Genomic DNA, 21851 nt, shown 5'->3' on the forward strand with positions numbered 1-21851 from the left:
AACAATAAGCAGGTCCCTACACAAAGCTGGCCTGTATGGACGGTCGGCAAGAAAGAAGCCATTACTCAAAAAGTCTCATCTTAAAGCACATATGGAGTTTACGAAAAAGCATGTAGATGATACTGCAGACGTGGAAAAAGGTTTTGTGGTCAGATGAGACAAAAATTGAACTTTTTGGTCTGAATTCCAAGCGTTATGTCTGGTGCAAAGCCCAACACTGCAAATCACCCAGTCAGCACCATCCCAACTGTCAAGCATGGTGGTGGCAGCATCATGTTATGGGGATGCTTCTATTCAGCAGGGACTGGGAAGCTTGTCATGATAGAGGGGAGAATGGATGGTGCAAAGTACAGGCAAAATGGTGGGATCATTTTGCTTTGAGAGGGAAATTCTCTACACATTCAATGCCTTCATGTAATTAACCAAATACAGTAGTTACTTTTAAAAAGAAAACACTGTACATGTGAGGATTACATCATGGAAGTGCTTGACTGGTTAGGTTTATGGAATAATTGTATTAGCTGTAACCACTTAAAATTCTAGTTTTATTAGAAAGCACATTCCAAAAAAGCACTGATTTCTTAGAGATAAGGGACATGCCAACAAGTGATTTATGTTACTAAAGATATGTTAAAATATAGAAAGAGTGTATATATAGTAACAATATCACTCCATGCATATAGTTCATATGAATGTAGCAGTCTGCCTCTGGTTTCAAAGAGGTTATTGGACACCCAATCTTCAGTGCTTATGATGTGTTGTGTGAAGTTACTGTGGCGATGGAACATAATTGGACATTCCTAGATTGGAGAGAAAAACATAGGTAAAAAAAATAATAATTGGACATTGCATTCAAAATGCAGTTTAAATACAGACAACCCAGTATTGAGTGTTCTGGAGGTACACAGTATCAAACTGTCATCAGTCAAGGGTATCATTTGGATATGGCTGGGATTTTGTTTCCTTATCTACTCCCTCTTGCAAAGCTAACTGAAACAGAACAATTACTAATCCAGGATTTTTCTATATACCAGCCATTAAGCAGTCATATAATGAGTACCGCAATCTGCATTAAGACTAGAACAATGGGAGTGCCAGATGGCCACTGGTCTGGAATGCCTTACTGTGTTTAATTAAATGTCTCGCAACACAAAAAAGATTCTGCTTGAAACTGAATTCACAATTCCTGCAATAGTTAGATATGACAATACAAATCCAGATACATTACATTATAACATATGCGTTTTGTTTTTCTGCATTGAATTTAAATGTCACAGATAATTACATTTTTCAAGGGTAGCTGTTGTTGTTTCAGTAGATAACATACTTACAACTGGTACAAAAAAGTGGCAGGTTCACACTTGGCTTGAAGATCATTTGGGCTACATGAGAGATAACAAGACAGTTGCAAGCTGTTGTTATAATACATATCTCTTGGTCCTACAGTCAAACAGTTCTGATGCCAAGACTCATGTTCACATTCAGGTAAACGCCATGATTAATCAAACACCAGTGATGTTTCATTCATTGTGCAACATCAAGGACAAGCAATATTCACACACAAATATGTGGGGGTTTGAGACCAAAGCTTGCTTCTGGCACAGGATTTACACAGGATTTTCTTTCCTAATTAAAATAATATTTGTCTAGGATTTACTTTAATGTATGTAGGACCTAAAAAGATGTGCCGCAGGTTAATAAATGAGAAAAACAACACTGACTAGGCCTCCTCTCTGTACTGTATCTTTATATAAAGACATTTATATAACAGTATGAAACAGCCAATAATCCCCAACCTACATCCTAGCCATTCTGTATTCATGAGAATCATTCTTTCACCAACATAATAAACATGCACTGCAAGCTACATGCTGATGGCATCACTGCTTTGCGCTTAAGTGTGCTAAATGGAAGTTGTATGCATCAGTTAAATAAAATAATGCAAGAAGAGGCATAGCTGTCTCCACCAAATCTGCAACTACCTGGTAATGGTTAAATCATTTATTGTTATTATTGGTCAAGGTCGGCAATTATAGCGCGATCTTGGCTGGTTGTCACCACTGGCTGGTCGCCGACTCGAGCAAGCGAGATTTGTGCAGAGGAGGAGAACATCAGCTGTTACTGGCTTAAGGGGATGGTCAACGGCGCAATGCTGGGTGCTGCAGTGGTGATCCAGAGGCAGGTCTGGGTGGCGCAAATGTGTTACCCGGAGCACATCCGCAAGAGCATTGTGAATGCGCCATTGATGTGGGGAACCATCTTTTGGCCGGTGGTCAATAATCTCTTCCGCCAGAAGGCCAAGGACACTGAAAGGGTTATCAGATCTGTTTGCCACCCCAGCTCAGAGGAGCCGCCCAGCAGCAGTTTTCTGACCTGCATCATTGGCTCCAAGGAAAGCGCCACCTGGGGAGGTGACAGCAGTGACAGCTTTTGAGGCTCCAGAGGTCGCGACCACAGCGTCAATGCCCAGCAGTGTCTGCCCCCACACCAGTTCCTAAGTTTCACCTTCGAAGGAGCAGTATACCAGTTTACAGCTATCCCATTCAGTCTGTCTATCCCCACGCACTTTCTCCAAGTGCATGGACGTAGTCTTCGCCTGCAAGGGTCTCTGTCTTCTCCTATCTGGCGACTGGCTCATCACAGCCAGCTCAGAGCAGCGAGGACTAGTTCTTGACCACTAAAAAAGGCTAGGTCTCGAGATAAATGGAGGGAAGTGCAAACTCACACCAACACAGAGCATAGTGATATTGGGGATAACTTTAGGCGAGATGTGAGGTGCAGCATCGCTGGTCCCCTCCCAAGTCCGAGATAATGAATCTTGTCTGTCTCTTCACCCTGAATTCCCGGGTGGATTTGCTCTTTTCAAAGGCTCTTTGGGCTGATGGCGGCAGCCACTACTGTATGTGTGCCCAGGGCAGAAGTGCAACCGGACAGGCAAGTCACAGTGTCATGCGCTTCACTATCCAGCTGGGGAAGCGTGTGGAATGGGCAAGCAATTGGTGCAAAGTGGTCTTCGCGAGACAGAAACAAGCACATAAACCTCCTGGAACTGAAAGCAGTGCACTTAGCAATAGTGCAATTCCATAGGGAGCACCATTTCAAACACATTCTCCTCAGGTAAGACAATACAACAGTGGTGGCATACCTGAACAGGTATGCCACCACTCTACAAGGAAGCCATGAGCATGGCGGCACGATAAGAGCCACGTATACCATGGTTTCCAACATCGCCGTGGTCCGTCTCTCGAGAGGATGACTGTCGAATGCAGACTGGCAACTGAACCCCCAGGTGGTGCAGTCCATCCGGGAGATGTTCTGCACTCCAACAGTAGACCTTATTGTATTGGTGGTTCTCCTTAAAAACTGTTTAGATGATAGCCTCCTGAGCAGTCCATCATACGTCTTTCTGTCAGCCGGTGTCGTCCTTGTGTCATTCATTGCATGTCGAAAATGATCACAAAGAGCATCGTAACTGTATCACATTGCAAAAAAGAACTAGCAACCCATCTAGTGCTAAGAACATGGACGATATTCGTTATTTGTTGATCCAATTGTGCAGCACACTCAGCCAGTTCTCGTTGATTTTGGGGAGATCGACTGTATACACAATATAATTTGTCCATAAATAATTTAAAATGATTAATGCCCTTAGTTTCGGAGGTAGCATCCCCTAATGCCAACTCCAGTCTGTGATTCAAGCGATGCCAAACAATGATATTAGGGTATTTTTCAGGGATTCTCTGAGCTACACCAGATTTTCTGTCAAGCATGACACTTGCCCCATCACTTGTAAACGCCACCAGGTGTTGTTTCAAATAGTTATCACAGAATCCGTATTTATCCAAACACTTCAATAGTTGCTCAAGCACAGTGTCAGCTTTTTGATCTGGTAATTCAATTAGATCGAGGAACATGAAATGAGGCTCCTCATTTTTGTCACTTTCGCACTTCAGATAAACAATAAGTGCTGACTTGCTACTCAGACTTGTTGATTCATCAGTGACCACAGACATGTTGCAGTTGTTATGGACAAGGTGCTGACAGATTCTTTCGCATTTCAGAAGTTAATCTTCTGAAGCTCTAATAAGCTAAAGTGGTCAGAGAAGGGCCTATCAGTTTTTGAAAAATAGCGAGTGCTATCAAACTTCAATGCATTCCACTTATTGCACATTTTGCTCCTGTGACTTTTTGTGTAACATATTTGCAGTAGTATGTGCCTTTGACTTTTGGTGTTGCAAAATTTTCTTTCGCAAGGATTTCAATTGGGCTGCTCGGTCTGATCCACTGAACAGAACTTTAAACGAGCACCATTCACTTGAAATGTACATTCTATACATTCCAGAATCTGCTTTTCTCACTGTCCTATTGCAGCTGTTTAAGTGCAAATGAGACTGAGGTTTTGAAACAGAAGTGCATCTGTTTGCAAAAAAAAAAGATTTGTGTAAGGCCACAGGTACCCTTTATGTTTTGTTGCGAACGAGTTTTATCTTTTAAATAAATGTTTAGCTTATTTTATCTACTTGATTTCTAATATATGGGTCTAAAAATAAGAACTGTTCTAATTGTTACATCTAATTGTAAAACACTGACACCTCAGCACAGCATTGATACAGGTTCCCTTCACCTCTTACACATTATTCACGCCTGTTGTTCCAGACCAGAGGCACGCTATATTCAAACGTGTGCATTATTTATCTTGCAAGGGTTTCTTGCAGTTATTATATTCTTTGCTTATTTGTATAGGTTATACACATGTATATCTATCTCCATATATTAATAGGAGCAAAACAGTTCAATATTCTACGTGAAGTACGGAAGCGGTGCTCTCCCTGCCCAAGAAATGAGGGGTTGATGCTCCCTGCCGATCCCGCAGCACTACACCCCTGGCTGTGGGTATGACTATTGAGGTTTAACCTGGTTCTGGAAGCACTGTTTAAGTGGCGCTTATAATCGTTGCAGGAAGTGGATATGAGGTTCATCACCCTGAAAACTGTTTTCCACCTGGCCATAACGTCAGCATTGAAGAGCAAGTGAGTTCCATGCACTGTCGGCGTCCAAGAGGTGTCTCTTCTTCGCCCCTGCTGTTGAAGGACAGCGCACACAGGAGGCAAAATCATATATATATATATATATATATATATATATATATATATATATATATATATATATACATATATATATGTGAAAGCAACCTTATGCAGGATTATAAAGCTATCACATTTCATATTTTGTTGTTTTAGAATCTAAATTCATGGGTATGACTTAAAATATAGTTTTTATATTGGCATAACAGAACAACGCATTAAAGAGCCTTGCATACACTGTTAGATGTTTGATATTCAAAGCTGTGGTACACCAAGGTCCCAATTTTAAATCAATCAGTCACCAAGGTCCCAATTTTAAATCAAGCAATTTTATACACCCCAAATGACTGTGTCATGACAGCTATAACTGAGATTCAGTATATGTTTTCTAGGATGCTTATACCAGTTAAATGAATAAAATGAAGTGTACATTTATAATAAAATGTTTTTCATGAAAACATTTAAAGAAAAGGTAAACAATAAAAAGCAGTAAACAACATACAAATGTACATTCACATTCATGGGAAACGATTTGATCATGTTTTAACCAAACTGTTAATTTCACAGTGAAAGAGATAAGAGATGTTGTACAATATAATAATCAGACTAAATGTTGTTCAGAGAAAATTTGGAGGTGACATCACTTGCTTGATGAGAGAGTTTAATGAATTACATAACCAGGCATTTGTTGATAAATTGCATCTGACTATGTTATATGCACAACAGTCACAATTGAAATAACCTGAACATATAAAATATTCAAATATGGTTCACTTTCACCAACTACCTTCCTCCCACACATGCTGTTTGATTTTCCATAATATATGTGGGCTAGTCGACGAAACACAGAGGACAGAAGGTGCCCACTTGAAAACCCCAGAGATGTACCCTACTTAGCTTAATCCAGACAGTTGTCCTGCTGATGCGCTGGGGAGACCGCACTGTGGTTGATCCCCGGAGCCAGCATCACAGCCGTTGTGTGTGCTGATGCGCTGGGGAGACCCAACTGTGGTTGATCCCCGGAGCCAGCATCACAGCCGTTGTGTGTGCTGATGCGCTGGGGAGGCAAAATAAGCTGATCCCTGGAGCCAGCATTACACTTCAACCATCAACACCAGGCAGAAGGATATCTACATCATCAGATGGAAAGAAACGCAAATAGATGGAGATGCAGATGGATAGTTGGTGCTTATCTTGGCAAGAGCCAAGTTCAAATCAGCATGAAGTTTTAACATCTACTCTCATGTAATAGAAATCTTGTGAGTTTTGTGACTTCTTTACTGCCTACGCTCCTGTTCAATGTTTATCAAACCTTTCTATTCTGGTTTGTAATAAATAAGATAAAAGCTTTTCCATTCTACCTATTGCATTACAACATCTAACTATTATACTGTAAAATCTAAGAAAAAAATATAGAAATTATAACCCCTTAGAAAAGCATGCAGGCTTTGTGAATACCATATTTTATAATTAAATACATACCAATGGCCATCTGTCAGAATTAATAATATACAGTACAGTGCATATGTTTAGTTTTATAAGAAAGCATGTAATGTTTCAGGCTGCACAGTTCTGTGTTGAAGAACAAAAAAGCGTCTGTGCCGCAGCTCGAGGCAATGCACTGCCATGCTACACAGAGGGGCGCTTTGTTTACATCTAGGAGAGCGTCCGCTCCGCAGGATAACTACTACAGAACCCTTCAACTGCAAGACGGTGCCTGTGAAGGCTCTGCCCAGCCAGGACTGTCGTAAAGACACGCAGTCGCTGAGAGGCCGGGACCTCGTGAGCAACAACAGTAGGGTAGTTTAGGGCAGAAGTCTCCAATCCTGGTCCTGGAGGGCTGGTGTCCCTTCTGCTTTTTGTTCCAACTGTATCATAAATGACTTAATTGGACTAATTAAGCTTCTAATAAGCACTTAATTGGTCCAATTACGTCATTTAGGGTACAGTTGGAACAAAAACCAGGAAGGACACTGGCCCTCCAGGACAAGGATTGGAGACCGCTGGTTTAGGGGCTGTTGATCTCAACCAGTATTGAGAGGATAACGTAGTGTAGTAGGTTCCTGGAGCGGGACATTTTAGTGAGGCTAGCGCTTGCCTTTTGTGGCATTAAATCTGACACTAGGGCTACCATTGCTGGTACCCTAGTGGCAGCACCTGTGTGTTAATAAATCTGCACACCTGTGCGGCGTGTCAACACTCAATGCTCTGTCACTGACTTATTATTATTCAGTGACGAGTCGACCCATGCGCGTAACACTGTTACACATTACAATTTCAAAGTGGTAGTATTTTTTTTCTTTTTTTTTTTTACATTGTATGGTATTTACTAAACACAAAGGAGTAGATGTACTAAAGTGTTGCGTCTGTCACAATCGTTGCAAACCACATGCAAACCAGTCGGAAGTGTAGCGTGAAATGTACTAAACAAACACAACGCTGTTTGCATCATTTTAACGAATGCTTTGCAGCCACAGTTCTTTTTTGCGCTTTAGCCTTAAATGAAGATGTAATTCTGAGTGTTCCTGCAGAAATGTGCAAAAACAGGGTGGAGATAGTGCAAATGGGGATAAAAAATATTGTAATGAGATGTACTAAAGCTGCGGGCAATTGCGACACTTACAATTGCATCAATTTGTTAAAAACTTTTGAAAGCATGTTTTAAACAGTCGCAATTATTGCTGGCATTTCCCGGTCTGCTTTTTCTCATCTGTTGCCAGTTGTGCTCAATGTATTTTTGAGACAAACATCCAAGTACCTCATTTTCATTAAAGTCAGGGTGTACTTACAAGCCTCAAAAACAAATTTCTATGACACCAATGTGTACAATGCAGCAGCATGATTTATTTTGTGTTACCAGTAGGCTAAAGTATAAAAAAAGTGCGCTAGGTATTCATTTGATTTTACTGCTGTACTATGTACTGTATAGGCCTACTGTGCAGATTTATATTTTTACATAATGTAATGTGTAACCTACCCAAAACACATTAGTGTTATTTCAGCACAATGATTTACATTTAAAATACATCGAGAACTGGAAATATATGTGTGTGTGATTTTATTGTATTGTTTTTAAACCCGACAAACTCCTTATGTCGGACAAACATGTCCGGTTTAGCGAGGGGCTACTGTATGATTATGAAAAGCTTTTGGGGGGGGTGAAGGTTGGGGCCCCACTATAGAATCTGATGGGATTAAACTGCCTTTCGTTTATATAATTCTTGCATCCTTGCATGTATAGACGTTATCCTTCGGGCACCTTCTGCTGCAGCAAACCACAACTCAACTGCCGCTATTTTATTTGAAAAAATGTTGCACAGTTCTCTTCATTAACATATTTTTTCTTAGTACATACAACAAAATGTGCACTTTGCGAATTGTCGTAATGAAAATGCAAATTGCAGTATGTTTGCGCTGCGACTGGCCCATCTTAGTACATCTATCCCAAAGTGTCACCATTTTCAATATGGGTGTTATATGTCTGCAATTGTCCAAAATCTAATAGCACTGGCTTTAGTGCACACTAACATGACCATATACAATGCATTCAAGTACCTTTTAACGGTCTCTTTAAGAGATGCAGGTTTACAAGTACCAGAATGCAATGCTTGTGAGTTAAAAAAAAAAAAAAAGGGTCCCAAATTGTTTTATTGCATGATGCTGGCTGCTATAGCCAGATAGTCCTTATTAGGTATCTAGGGTTTTTATTTATATAACATACTTATTTGAATGTTGTGCCAAATACTAAATAAGTTTTTTTTTTTATCATATGAACCCCTCTCTACAGATGTTTCCTGTAAAATGTTTTTTACAACAATGCACCATTTGGAAACTACATTTATATAGTTTATTGAGTGACAAAGTGGTAAAAAAAAAAGTAAAGGAAGCTAAAACCATGCCTGGGGACTGTAAACAGACTGAACTGTTGGCAGTGTTTTCTAGAAAATTGGTTTATTTTATAGAGGAAGGTAGTATTTACATAAATATTTGTTTCTAAAATTTTACACAGTGTGGAAACTGTGGCTTTAATAAACCCCATAAAACCCTTGCAGTCTTATTGTACCCATGTTGTAGGTTTTTGTTCCAGATATAAAAAAAAAAAAAAAACACAACAATATGCAAAAATAGATGACTGGGCTGAGGCTTGAACCCTATGCCTTGCAAAATTATATATAGATATTATATCATGTGACTCAGCTCTATAGACAGTGGCCTTAAATCTCTGGCACTCCTGTCCACTAAGATAATGTCATGTTTTCACTTTCATTCTTAAGGACTATAGGAACAAATACTGTAAATACATTTGTTTTTTTGTGTTGTACCTCAATGTACAATTATTATTGTTATTATTAGTAGTATTATTATTAGTAGTAGTAGTAGTAGTATTAAAACAGGATAGTCTATAAACTTCATTGCAAGTGATTTTTTTGTTTGTTTTCAAAACAACATATTTATTATATGGTTCACTACAAATATTTTTTAAAAATATATATACTAACCGCTGATTTTCATAATGAATCTTCTTTTAATGGATCACTGACATTATCCACAAAAGCCCAGCTGACCTTGAACTGAAGTTCACTGCGGTTTAAATTAAAATCATATTCAGTCAATAAGAACTTAGTTTGAATACCTCTTCTAGAAACTAAGAAGACAATAACATAGTTCACTGTGCTACATCATTATGTTTCCTCTGTGTAAAACCACTCAAGGGTTCAGAAGATTAATAATGTTTAATCTGCCTTTACCTTGATGTTTCCATATTAGGCTATGGCCTTAATATTGGAAGTTTAATTAGAGACATTCAACAGACTACTTAAATCCATGGCACACAATATTAGTTTACAGTACCTAAAAATACACCAGACTTTGCTGCCATCCAGTGGCTTGGAAGAGGAGCAGGTCTGTTTTTTTTTTTTTTTTTTTGAGAAAATAAGCCAACAAAAATACTTTGTGGAAATAATTTTTAGATAACTTTATACCCACTCCAGACCCTATAGAAATTAATTATGTTATATATACATGTTATCACCTTTACATTGCTTTGTTTCACATAACACATTTAAACTATAATGTCTTGACCAGATTAATAACCTCCCTCATGTCTGGTTCTTTTCAACATCACTGCAGCCACAGTAACTGTTCCTAGTCTGCCTGGAGTACATTGTCCATGTATTTTCCTCCCTCTAAGTTGGTTCTGGTCTTATCAATTGTCCTGTTGTAGCTGTGAGTTTTCATGCTCCATGCCCATTACTTAACTGGGACCAATACATGAGTTTCCTGCTGTCATTGGGGAAGGCATTTACTGATGGCATAGTTTTCACATGTGTTGCAGTGGCAGTGAATTATACCTTGGTATCCACCATTCACAAAAATAATCACACAAGGTGCTAAACGAATATATTAAAATATGATTGCACCAAAGATGAATAAATCCACCCTACAGCCTACCTCCCCTAAAAATGTTTGTACTGCCACCTCAACACTTTCACCAATAATGCTAAAAATAAGGTCAGACTTTGTTGGTTTCTTGACAGGAAAGGCAGTTCTATGTGTGAAAGAAATTGATTTAGATATGATAGTTACATTAGGAGAGGTACTGTAATGATATTGTTTTTATCCACTGTACGTATCTGGGCTCACTCATTATTTCTAAATGAGTTAACGCAGTGATCATTTGAAGATGAGCTCTGGGCTCTTTTTCCCCCAGCAATTATCTCGCCTTACAGTGGAAACGTGTAACTCTTCTGGGGGTATGTGCAACTGATACATACGATCTTGTGTTTGTCTGTTTAACTGATTAAATACAATCATGGATGTGAATTGCTTGTTTCCCTTTTTTGCACAGACTGTATCCCTGCAGGATGATGTAGTTTGTTTGTTTCTTGATGTTCTCTGGCCCACAAGCTAATACAGATGCTTGTCATTGCTGTGTCTGAATGTTAAAATCCAAAGCATTGTCAAGCAGAATCAAACAAAACAAAGACTTTACAAATGCCTTCCATAAAATGCTTGAGTAAATAGCTTTCAAGTGCTGTGAGAACTAAATAGACAAGGGTTTTTCTTTGGAGAACATGCCCAAATTCTGTTATCCAAATGAAGTTGCATTCACAATAGAATATACAATGCTGAACACTGTGCCTACTCAAAGTTGGTTGAATATGTAAAAACCCTTTAAGCTCATTATTATGCATGTCCCACAGTTCATAGCCACCTTATTAAGCCATAACTACAGCTATGGCCAAAAGTTTTGCATCACCCTATAAAATTAACAAATGTCAAATGAAACCTGCTGAATAATATTATGGTAACATATTGAATTACATACCGCCTTGTAGTTTTACATATACTTAAGGAAAAACTGACAAAAATTTAAAAAAGTGAAATTTTTCGAAATTAACACGAAATATACTATAATGGATTCCGATAGACTTTTGCGATACCATTTTGTAGTTTCTTTGATTCCATGATGTTAAATAAAAATATCTAAATTATGTTCATACAGTTTTAAAGAAGAAAAATGTGTATTAATCCTAAAATTCTAGGTGATGCAAAACTGTTGGCCATAGCTATACAAAGAAACAGAAACAGTTCCAAGGGTAAGAATCAAGTCAAGGTTTTTATACTAGCACGGGAGACGGTTGTCTCCAAGTACACTTGACACATTCTCTAATTATAGTACATCATAAGAGCTTTGGTCCTGGATTTTAATAGTATAAAAATGTCTGTTATGATCTGAGTTTGATTTACAAGAAACAGTCATTCAATGACAAACTGCTGTGCTATGCTGTCATTGGAGAAATATGTCCCTGTACTTCAAAAGTGGACAGTGTCCTAGGCAGCGTACAATATATAGATTTGGAGTCCTAATGAAAGTCAGTGGCAGAGAGATTCTATTTGTCGGTACAGAACACAGTGGAGTATATTAATGTGGTTGATGGTTGTGGGCCTTTCCTTTTACATTCCTTGGACTACATATTTAGAATTAGATATCTAATGAATATACATTTAATTTATTTAATAACATTGAATAGATATAAAGAGTATATGGATAATGCTGATATTAGCAACTACTTTAACGTTTAGCCTACCTTATATATTTACAAAGAGATTTATTAGAAATTCTCTTCAGGGATACATAAAAGAGAAGCAGGTTTGAATACAGAGGAAGTGAATTTCTGTGTCAGCAGCAATATATCCTGATGCAAGTTTTAAAACCCCTTTACTGCATGGTGCTTGTTTTAGCAAGCGAGTAGTAGGCCGTTAATGCCTTCGGTGTTGCTAACTTGGTTTTAAAAAAACTAGGAACTTCTTTGAATCTGGTTCTTACTGTGCAGCACTACCAGTTCCATGTTTGAACTGCATACTGAAACTATCAGATTTCACAAACGTGCATCTCTGGAAATCCGGAGAAAGCTCTGTGGTAAAAGTGTTTATGAACAGTGATGAATTATAAGCATTGGAGACTAAAGGCAGCGCAATCCTGCACTGGAGGAAACCATTCTGAAGGAAGTGCAGTCACTATGCCCATACATTTGTTGTTCCTGTGAATATTTGTGGAAAATTGCTTGATTGGGAACTATACTTCCATTCCTGGACTTGAAATGTAAATATCTCTGACAATCCACAGAGCCAACAAATATGTATATTACTTTCAAATAACCTTTCCTTGAAAATATTAGTAGATACCCAAGAACCTTGGTTTTAAACAAGCTCTTCAACTGAACTTGTAGAGTATGTGAGAAGTCTAAGGCAAGTGGCTTGATAGGCTGAAAAGGTGTTGAGGAGGGTAGCCTATGTTTTATGATAAACAATGTGGAAAATGAATTTTAATGCATCACTGCTATACAACTGGTACTTGGTCAAAATATTAGATTTTGACATTTTTTCTAAAAGATACAGCTTGACTAAGGTAAACATTTCAAAAGTTTCATCCAGCTCATAGAACATAGGCTGTTGCTCAAGAGATTTTAGAAGACTGTGTTCTAACATCTAGTCCAATGTTCTGCTTTAATTCTTAAGTCACACAATTCTAGCCTATATTTTACAGAATGTAAAAACCTTAAATAGAAACCATGAGCACAAATATATGACAAATAATGGAATATATATATATATATATATATATATATATATATATATATATATCCATCTACAGTATGCTATATAATATATTGCTTGCAATTTATGACATATGACCATAAATTATTCAATTTAAATATAATTTAAGGTTATTATTGTGACATGCACCTTAAAATAAAAGTGCAGTATGGCCTGCTCAAAAAGAGTTTGGAGTTGGCTGTAGAATTCATCACCATGTTGAAACAACAAGATAGCTGGAGATTTTTTTTTTTTTTTTTAACTTTTATATACCAAAACTCTGCGCTGCTGACCTGGTTTTATAAAGGCGTCTGCCAAATAAATAGATTCAACGTAGCTGGCATGAAAAGGCCGGGTGGTGGCGCATACCTGGAGTGGGACCGATCCCGAGCAGAAGCCCGAGGGGGGGTTTCCATAGTGAGGAGTTTCAGAAATGCAGTCCAGGAGGGTGAGCGAGCGACTTCCTGGTCAGGAGTCATGATCGTTTTCACAAGAAATGTATTTAAGAAAACACTCTGCAACGTAAACAGCACGGATTCAGATGTTTAAAAACAAGGTAATCATTCTATTAATAAGTTTAAGCCTTTGAAAATATATGAAGTGGCAACATTGTAAACTTTCTCATGTAGTACATTCATTGGTATATTAAATCGCTAATTGCAACTACGGTAGAGTTTTTAAGTCGCAGACATTGTAAACATGGGTTTTACACATAGATGCTTGTTAGAAAGATTGACTCAAATCTCAGAGTATGTGAATACTCTTTGTTGACTTTAGAGAGTATTTTCATTTTGTTCCAAACTTTGAAAATTCAATTCATTGCGGCCTACTACGGTTAACCCAGGACTGCCTCCTGCCGCATCCTTGTTGACAGACTGAGTTGTCCAGCCCGTTGAATCGGCTGATTGGCTGCAGAAAGGTATACGAGGTTCTTATTGGACAGACCGTCCATTCATTCATTTCACGTTTTAGGATTTTAGTTTCTGCGGTGTAATTTATTACAAATGGGAGCACGTTGAGCTTTGTTGTATTTAATAGTTTAACATATTTTAATGAGATTGATTTGAAATATATAAAATTAGGATTCCTAACCAAACGTTGCATAATGTTTTGCTCAGTTCTTAGCTTTAATTTTGACGTTTTGCTTTTCGTTATCACGGCAGTTTGTGGGAACATTGTTAATGTATGTTCAAAGCTAATGTATGGACGATAATGATATGCGGCTTGGTTAAAAACCGTGCCAGGTTGATTTTTATGGCTACGTTGCAATATTGTTGCATCTAACTTATCAAATGTGTGGAATTCATGTCAATTCTCCTGCAATAGTGGTTCGTTTTACTTCTGTCAAGGACGCACCGGCTTACTCCATCCACACAGTTTTTTCAGGTCGTTGTAGCAGACTTGTTTGTTGAATGACGTCAAATTAAAACCGTGTTTCTGCAAAGTATGCGGATACATAGACTATACATTTGTGTTTAGCTAAAATACAGCTGATATTTGGTTGACTTAAATATTAAGTTATCCTGTAGTATGTTACTACTGAAGAATATTATTATTATTATTATTATTATTATTATTATTATTATTATTATTATTATTATTATTTATGTTGGTGAATGTAAAGCTAGAGATAGTGTTGACTGGAGTTTACTGCCCAATTTAAGGGACAGGCACAAGCTCACAAGCTGTAAAACAATAAACAGCTCTTATTGGTTTCTGATAAGGGTGTAGGGATAATGTGGTAATTGGTGAATAATTAAAACTATACAATGGCTTTGCTAAACTAAGCATTGCAGGCTTGCCATCTACTGTACTACTGGGTGTGGTGTTACTTTTCTCTTACAGTATTTCACCAGATCATAATACTCGATCAGTGTCCCAACATGCATGTTTAAGTTTAAATAGATAACATACAGTGGAAGCAACATCAACCTTCACTTACTGTTCCCATGTGATCTAATGATCTAAATGATCTAATGTCCACTCCACTTTCACTACATTAAATTGTTCTACAGTAGAATTGAACAGGTCAGAAAGCTGTGTGCAGCCCTTACAATAAAGGAACTGAAGACGTACAGTATGCAGCTAGCTCAAATAAATATCGCAAACATACTGAAACCAAAAAGTTAAGAATAAGTATGTGGGAGAGAGACTTATACATTCTTAATCTTTACTTTCACTGATGAGTTGTTATTACTGCTCATGTGATACCCTGATATATACATTTTTTAACCCCTTGTATTTCTGTTCTATCCTCTAGGTTATGTGTGTCTCTATGAGCTTTCCAAGTATATATCCTCATTTGAATCCCCAACTGGACCGCATGCACAGGAACACAGTAAAATGAGTGAGTAAATTAAGTATCGTGCCCTTTGCTGGTATTCTGTTCAAGATTAATATGCAGTAGGGCTGTTATAAAATATTCAAAACATAATACGATTTTGTATGAGTGTATTATATGGTTTTATTTAAAATCAAAACAAAATCAGTGTCTATTTGATTAGCTAAAAGTTCTTCCTTTACTGGCTTTGCTATTACTATTACTATTTTTTTAGCCTCAGGTTGCTGCCTTTTACATTTAGTGTAAATAAAGACTAAGCAAAATGGAAATGTTATGATGGCTCCAGTTTCACATAAGCACATGCATTTCAAGGACATTGTTGCAAAGCTGCCTTTTAACTTCAATGGAATCAGGCAGATTATTGCTGCTTGCTTTTTTCCCCCCAGGATTCTCTCTCTTCAGTTAACTTTTATTATATATTTTATATACTCTTGGCTGAGGGAATTAATTAAAATGTAATATTTTTTAGTGTTTTAGTTTATGGACCAGGTGAACTGCTTTATTCTGTACATTTAAGCACACAAGATGGAAGAAGCAGGCTTATCTTGATGTACAAAGATGGAAGAAAAATTAGAAACACCCACCATTACATTATCAATAGGTCTAGGCAGCCAGGATGGAGGTGATTAGACATGATAATTAAGGTAGTAAATTGTTCTGGAGGGATTTGTGATCACAGATGTCAGACATTTCCTTGTGAAACTTCATCAATTTGTCAGTGTGGTGTTTCTAGCTGCTAATTTGTTGGCATATTTATTAAAAAAAGGCTTACACATATTGTACCAGACAGTACCTACCTATTTAATAGAATAAATAGGTTTTGTTTAAGGGAAAAATAACATTTTTTACTAATCACTACTGTGTTACAAACACGATACAATGCTTAGTTTGTAACGCATCTGTGTTGATGTAGAAAGCTATCAAAAAATTATGGTTTGCAAATTTAGTGTGTGGGAGATGTAGATGAGATAAAAATAAAAGATGAGCCAACATTTACAACTGGAACAAGTAATGTTGTAAAACAGGTTAACCAAACAAACCAACACAGATCATACATATGGCCGATGTGGACACTTAACTCCATCAGTAAATAATAGATGAACTGATATCAGTCTTTCTGTCATCTGAAGCCTAAATAAAGAATTGAAAGCCTATCAGGGATTGCATTCTTTACCCGTTTGTTTATAAGAAGCACAGTATATGAAGTTTGTTTGTTTAGGGCTACATATGTTGTTCTCTTTAATAACTGTTCAAATTTCAACCAAAGATTGCAATCTGCAAGCGTGGATCTTTGACAATACCACCTCATTTGACCACATACAATGTAGTTACTTGGAATATTTAAAACACTGAATGTGCGGGAACTGGGAATGTTCTGTTCTCCGTTATTTTATTCTATGTGGAGTAGGATGTTTCTTCCTAGTATGGTGCCAATGTTGTGTTTTACTCCTTTTAACAAATACTTTTAATATTGCCTAGTGATTTTAAAAAAAAAAAAAACAAAAAAAAAAACAAACTTTTAAATATATTTTATGGATTGCTTTTCTGTTTGAGGGGAGAGGCCCTGCAGTATAGTGCTGGTGCTAAACATTTCTAACTGATTATAGTGCCGCTGAAGTTGATTCTGATTTGATTATTTTGTTTAATTTGCTGAAGGTTGTCCAGTACCATAGCTGTTCAATAAGGATACACATTTGACAAGCTTTTTTTTTGTTTGTTTGCTGTTGTTGTAAATAAATTGAATATGCAATGTGGAGCTGGATTTTGTCTGTGGGGTGGGTGAGTGGTGGCGAGCGAGCGATTTAAGCATATGGTTAATTGTTTTTAGGTTGTAGGAAATAGCCATATTGATATTCTTGTTAGGTTATTTGATTCCTTCATAGAAACAATAAAGATATAACCAAAATTTCTGTCTTCACATTGGCAGAGCATAATCTCATAGTGTACTTTCTCGACCTATAGCAGCCAAACAAGCACAAAAGCATCTGGATACCTTTTTTTTTTTACTTACATTTTTTTTTTTTTTTTTTACCTTTTAAAAATAGTCCTGCATTTTTCACCTTTTTTTTTTTTATACATATACAATACATTATGTTTTAATATTGTTACAGTGTTGTCCCCTTTTGATTGTCTGCTCTGCACTACTAAGCAACAGCCCTTTCCTGTTTCCACTGCTCGTGTCCTGCCCCTTTCTGTGATTGTGCTCCCAACCCCAGGGGTCTGACTCTTTCCCAGGTTTAAAAAGAGGGAAGTGGCAATTCAATGTCAGCCTTGCTAAAAAAAAAATAGTTTGTATTCCGGTACACGCCCAAATCAATTGTTATGGTTCTTTGTTGGAGTTTTGTACAAAAATGAGGACATGTGGTTGTCTTGCCTCTACAGGTTTACTTTGTATTTAATAATGTGCAAAACACAAACCTCTGCATTCACAAAAGTTATGTGGCATGAGCCGCAACTAAGGAGAGAAGAGCTGCAAGAATTCTAGTTTATATGTCACGCAGTTTTTATCTAGAGGACTGCTTATTGAAGTTAAACGGATCCAGGGATATGGACAAATGCATGTATAGTTGAATGCCCCATTAAAAATGATGTACTAATTGATCATAAAGTAATGACACAGTTACATTTTTACCCATAATGGTATATCTTGAACTGATTGGTTTGGATCTTGAATATGTCCCCAGAACTGCTTGGATGAATTTGAGGAAACTTTTTATGGATATTTGTTATGTGAAATAATGATGACACTATAAAGTACTGTACTTTTATAGTGTAATTATTTCTTATGAGGTGCTGCTCTATACATGCAGTATTGTGGATGTAGGCCTATGTCTTGGTGTATGCCTATGAATAGTACATGATCCATTTGTTTGTGAAATTACCTGCCAAATTTGGAAGTGGCCTATCATGCTGTTTCATGTTTGATCATTTGTTGTAGTGTTAATACTGTGGGTAAATTTAAAATATATATTTAAGAGGCAATCACATTCCGATACATTTGAATGTACTCTTTTAAGCCAGTGAGGTTGCAGCTTGCAGTTGCTCTGCTGATTCAGTTTTCTTGCCCATATTCAAAATATACTGCAGTATCACGTTTTCATTTTTAATGAAGGTAATATTATGTTATTTACAATGGCATAGTGTTTGAAATAGATGATCCACTCGTCCACCAGCAGGCTGTGAAATAATAGAGTGATTGTTATATTTGAGAGAATGACATGATCTTGTGACAGAAAGGAGAAATGAAATGGAGAAATGATGTGCAGATCACTGTAGGATTTTGAGAAGTCAATATAATAATAAAGTAGGGCCATTCACATTTGTATCCAGTCCTGTTCTGACTTTCAGTTGGTGGGTAACACTTAAGACATATTCTGTACTGTATACAACATTCTGTAAGTTTATGTCCCCATCCCTTACTCGGGTACAGGGTGGAGGGTTTTATGTTGAGATCCATATAAAATAATAACCTTACTGTATGCTGTATTCAATAATATCATCAATTTTGCATTGGTGTCATTTTCATCCCCCAATTTAAAGTAACTTTTTTTCAGTAGCGTGCCCAACACTGCATCTCACTGTACAATTAAATACGCACCTAGAGTACAATTATCGTTGGATTGTGTCTTCGATTTTCATAATCAGTCTTTCAGTCTTTATTTTATGTAGCGTCTTTCATAGTGGACCACCATCACAAAGCACTTTACAAGATAGTGAGGATAATATATTCTCTGGAGTACTTGGTTAAAGAAAAGGGCTTGTAACCAGGAGGTCCCCGGTTCAAATCCCACCTCAGCCACTGACTCATTGTGTGACCCTGAGCAAGTCACTTAACCTCCTTGTGCTCCGTCTTTCGGGTGAGATGTAATGGTAAGTGACTCTGCAGCTGATGCATAGTTCACACACCCTAGTCTCTGTAAGTCGCCTTGGATAAAGGTGTCTGCTAAATAAACTAATAATAATACAGTGTCCATATACTGTGTTGAATATCGCCAATTAAAAATTAAAATTCAAAACCATTCTGTTTGCTCGATTTGTTAATGCTTAAATGGCATGCTGTAGCCCTAGCCTACTTGGGGCACTAATAAAGACAGGCAGTGACATATTTTGACAGCAGCAGTAGCTTCTCATTGTTTAAATTTAAAAGAAACGTGGTTTGCAGCGGGCAGGTTTTCTGATTCTGACTGATAGTGACAGGAGAAAATGATATTGTAATGTCTGTACCAATCGCCCCAAGGGCTGCTAATAGGTTCTATTTCTCTGTATTACAAAGATCTGAAACATGATTTGAAAGTGGCAGGTTGACAATAATTTATGATGTGCATCATTAGCTTATCAGAAAAATTATTAGGATGACTTGGTTGGTTGGATGATTTGGTTCTTTTCAGGACTGGATCTATGGTTTGTTGCTATACAATTTTGAGGGAAGTGGAAAATCAAGGTCATTACAGAACATCTTCGTGTGCCAAGGACAAACCAGGGATGGAAATAAGCCTCCTTGTAGTTTTCACCCATTCCGGATTTTAAAACAAGCTTGATAAGTTCCCACAGAATTCTGCAGTAAAATGTCCTAAAATATGTAAAGAAAAAAATGTAGGTCCTATTTTCTGCAGAGAAATTGTCCTGTTCGGCAGCAATGGCTTTTCAGTGAAGAATAGTGATAATGAATATTAATAAATAGGAAAAAGTGAGTCGCAGGTTGTTAAGTAAGCACTAACCCACGACAGGTTGTAAGACATAGGCCTATCCTACGCACGCCTGGGTGCGGTGTGAGGCATGAGGCCGTCATTACTTTAACTGCCGTTTGAAAAACTAAAACTCTAACTGCTTATCTACAGGTTTTATACACTTTGGTAAGTAATGTTGATGTTACTGTTTCCCTTTTTTAATAATCACTCTCTGTATCTTTATTTTTTATTTGTTCAAAAACGCTGTCTACGTTTCCTCTTCTCAGCACGCTACTAGTTTAACTTCTCCAGAATCTCCCAAACAGTCAGTGAGGCAGTTCTGCAGAATGTCACTTGTATCGGTCGTTTGCTAAATAAACAAATAATAATAATAATAACCTGAACGAAACTGCTCACTTCATTATAACACTCACTGATGTCTGCAATTAAAGTAATGCATTTAACGTTATACCATATTCTTAAAAATATGAACCTAGGTTTTTTTGTTTGCCATACGATGTCCCTTCGTTGTTAAGCTCCAACGCAACCGATCTCCACCTTGATTTTAGATCCTGCAGTCTGGCGCAATTTTGTTACTTAAGCTATGGGCTTTACAGGAACTATCACTGTGGCCAAAAGATTTTAAAGAAAATAAATCCAAGGAAATTGATTGCTCTTCAGAGGTGATTCACGGTCATGTGATCTTGTTCAGCCAATCTTTTTATAATTTTCCTTATTTGCGGTTATATGGCATATATAAGTTGCTTCATGCTGACGCTCCCACACACTTCTCCCTACACTACAGTAGTGTTTATGTGCTACTCTAGTGCCACATAATAGCAGTAGTACAGTATGTACCACTGACAAAAAAATCACAACTTTTCAGTTTTTGTGCTATACATTGAAAATTGTGTATGTAGGGGCTAATTCAGCTTGTTTGTTTTTTTTCCACAATCACGCTTTTTTGGAGGGACTATAGGTAGAAAGCTCAATTAGGTCTTACTAAACTCATAGCAAAACCAAGAATGGGTCAAACTGCTATTCAGTGGGAGTCTTATTTCCATCCCTGCAAGCCATATTAGAATCCAGCATTTCTGGACTGTAAGATTTCCTAGCCAGCGGGTATGTTAATTTATTGTATACATATAATTTTACTGTATTCATTTTATATACCTTTTTAAAGGTCTCCTTTGCGCCATATACCTAAAGCAAAACGCCATTTGAAGGTAAAATTTTATGTTGAGCTCATTTTACATTTTATGATTACAAAGTAGGCTGCGTTTCAATTTTCCACTAGCTCCATTTACCACTAAGGTACCGAGTGTCAGAGACTACAGTAGTACTGTACATAAAATTTAAAGCTTGACCCCAGCTAACATATATAAGGAATTTTACTCAGTGACCAAGTTAACTGTAAAGTTACTATAATGCTTAATATCATTGATGGTTACAAATAACCTTCCTACTGCTAAATTTCTTAAACAAAAATGACCAAAATGTGAACTGAATCATTAGTAAAAGGACAAAAAACTTTTTTTTTTGTAACATGGTCCGAGGTTTTTAGCCCAGGTCTGTGGATTTCCTTTTCTCATTCTGATTTTAACACGTTTTGAAGCAACTAATGTACTTTTACAATTTGTCAGTAAGATCACATTTCTA

At 37.2% G+C, this 21851-nt stretch overlaps 1 protein-coding gene across 2 annotated transcripts in view; it reads left to right on the forward strand.

Annotated features, from left to right (window-relative positions):
- The first annotated feature begins 13511 nt into the window (after positions 1-13511).
- LOC117420122 (USP6 N-terminal-like protein) overlaps positions 13512-21851 on the forward strand; it is a 59313-nt gene continuing 50973 nt past the window's right edge. Inside the window, exons 1-2 of one of the 2 annotated variants that reach the window (XM_034033667.3) lie at positions 13512-13740; positions 15445-15531. In XM_034033667.3, the coding sequence (XP_033889558.1) occupies positions 15528-15531 (4 nt within the window). In that variant the 5' untranslated portion in view covers positions 13512-13740; positions 15445-15527. Of the gene's footprint in view, positions 13741-14461; positions 14571-15444; positions 15532-21851 lie in introns of those variants that run through there. The other variant, XM_058985981.1, reaches the window with a different exon arrangement.

The sequence above is a fragment of the Acipenser ruthenus genome, chromosome 14 (assembly GCF_902713425.1).
Source record: "Acipenser ruthenus chromosome 14, fAciRut3.2 maternal haplotype, whole genome shotgun sequence".
Lineage (NCBI taxonomy): Eukaryota > Metazoa > Chordata > Actinopteri > Acipenseriformes > Acipenseridae > Acipenser > Acipenser ruthenus.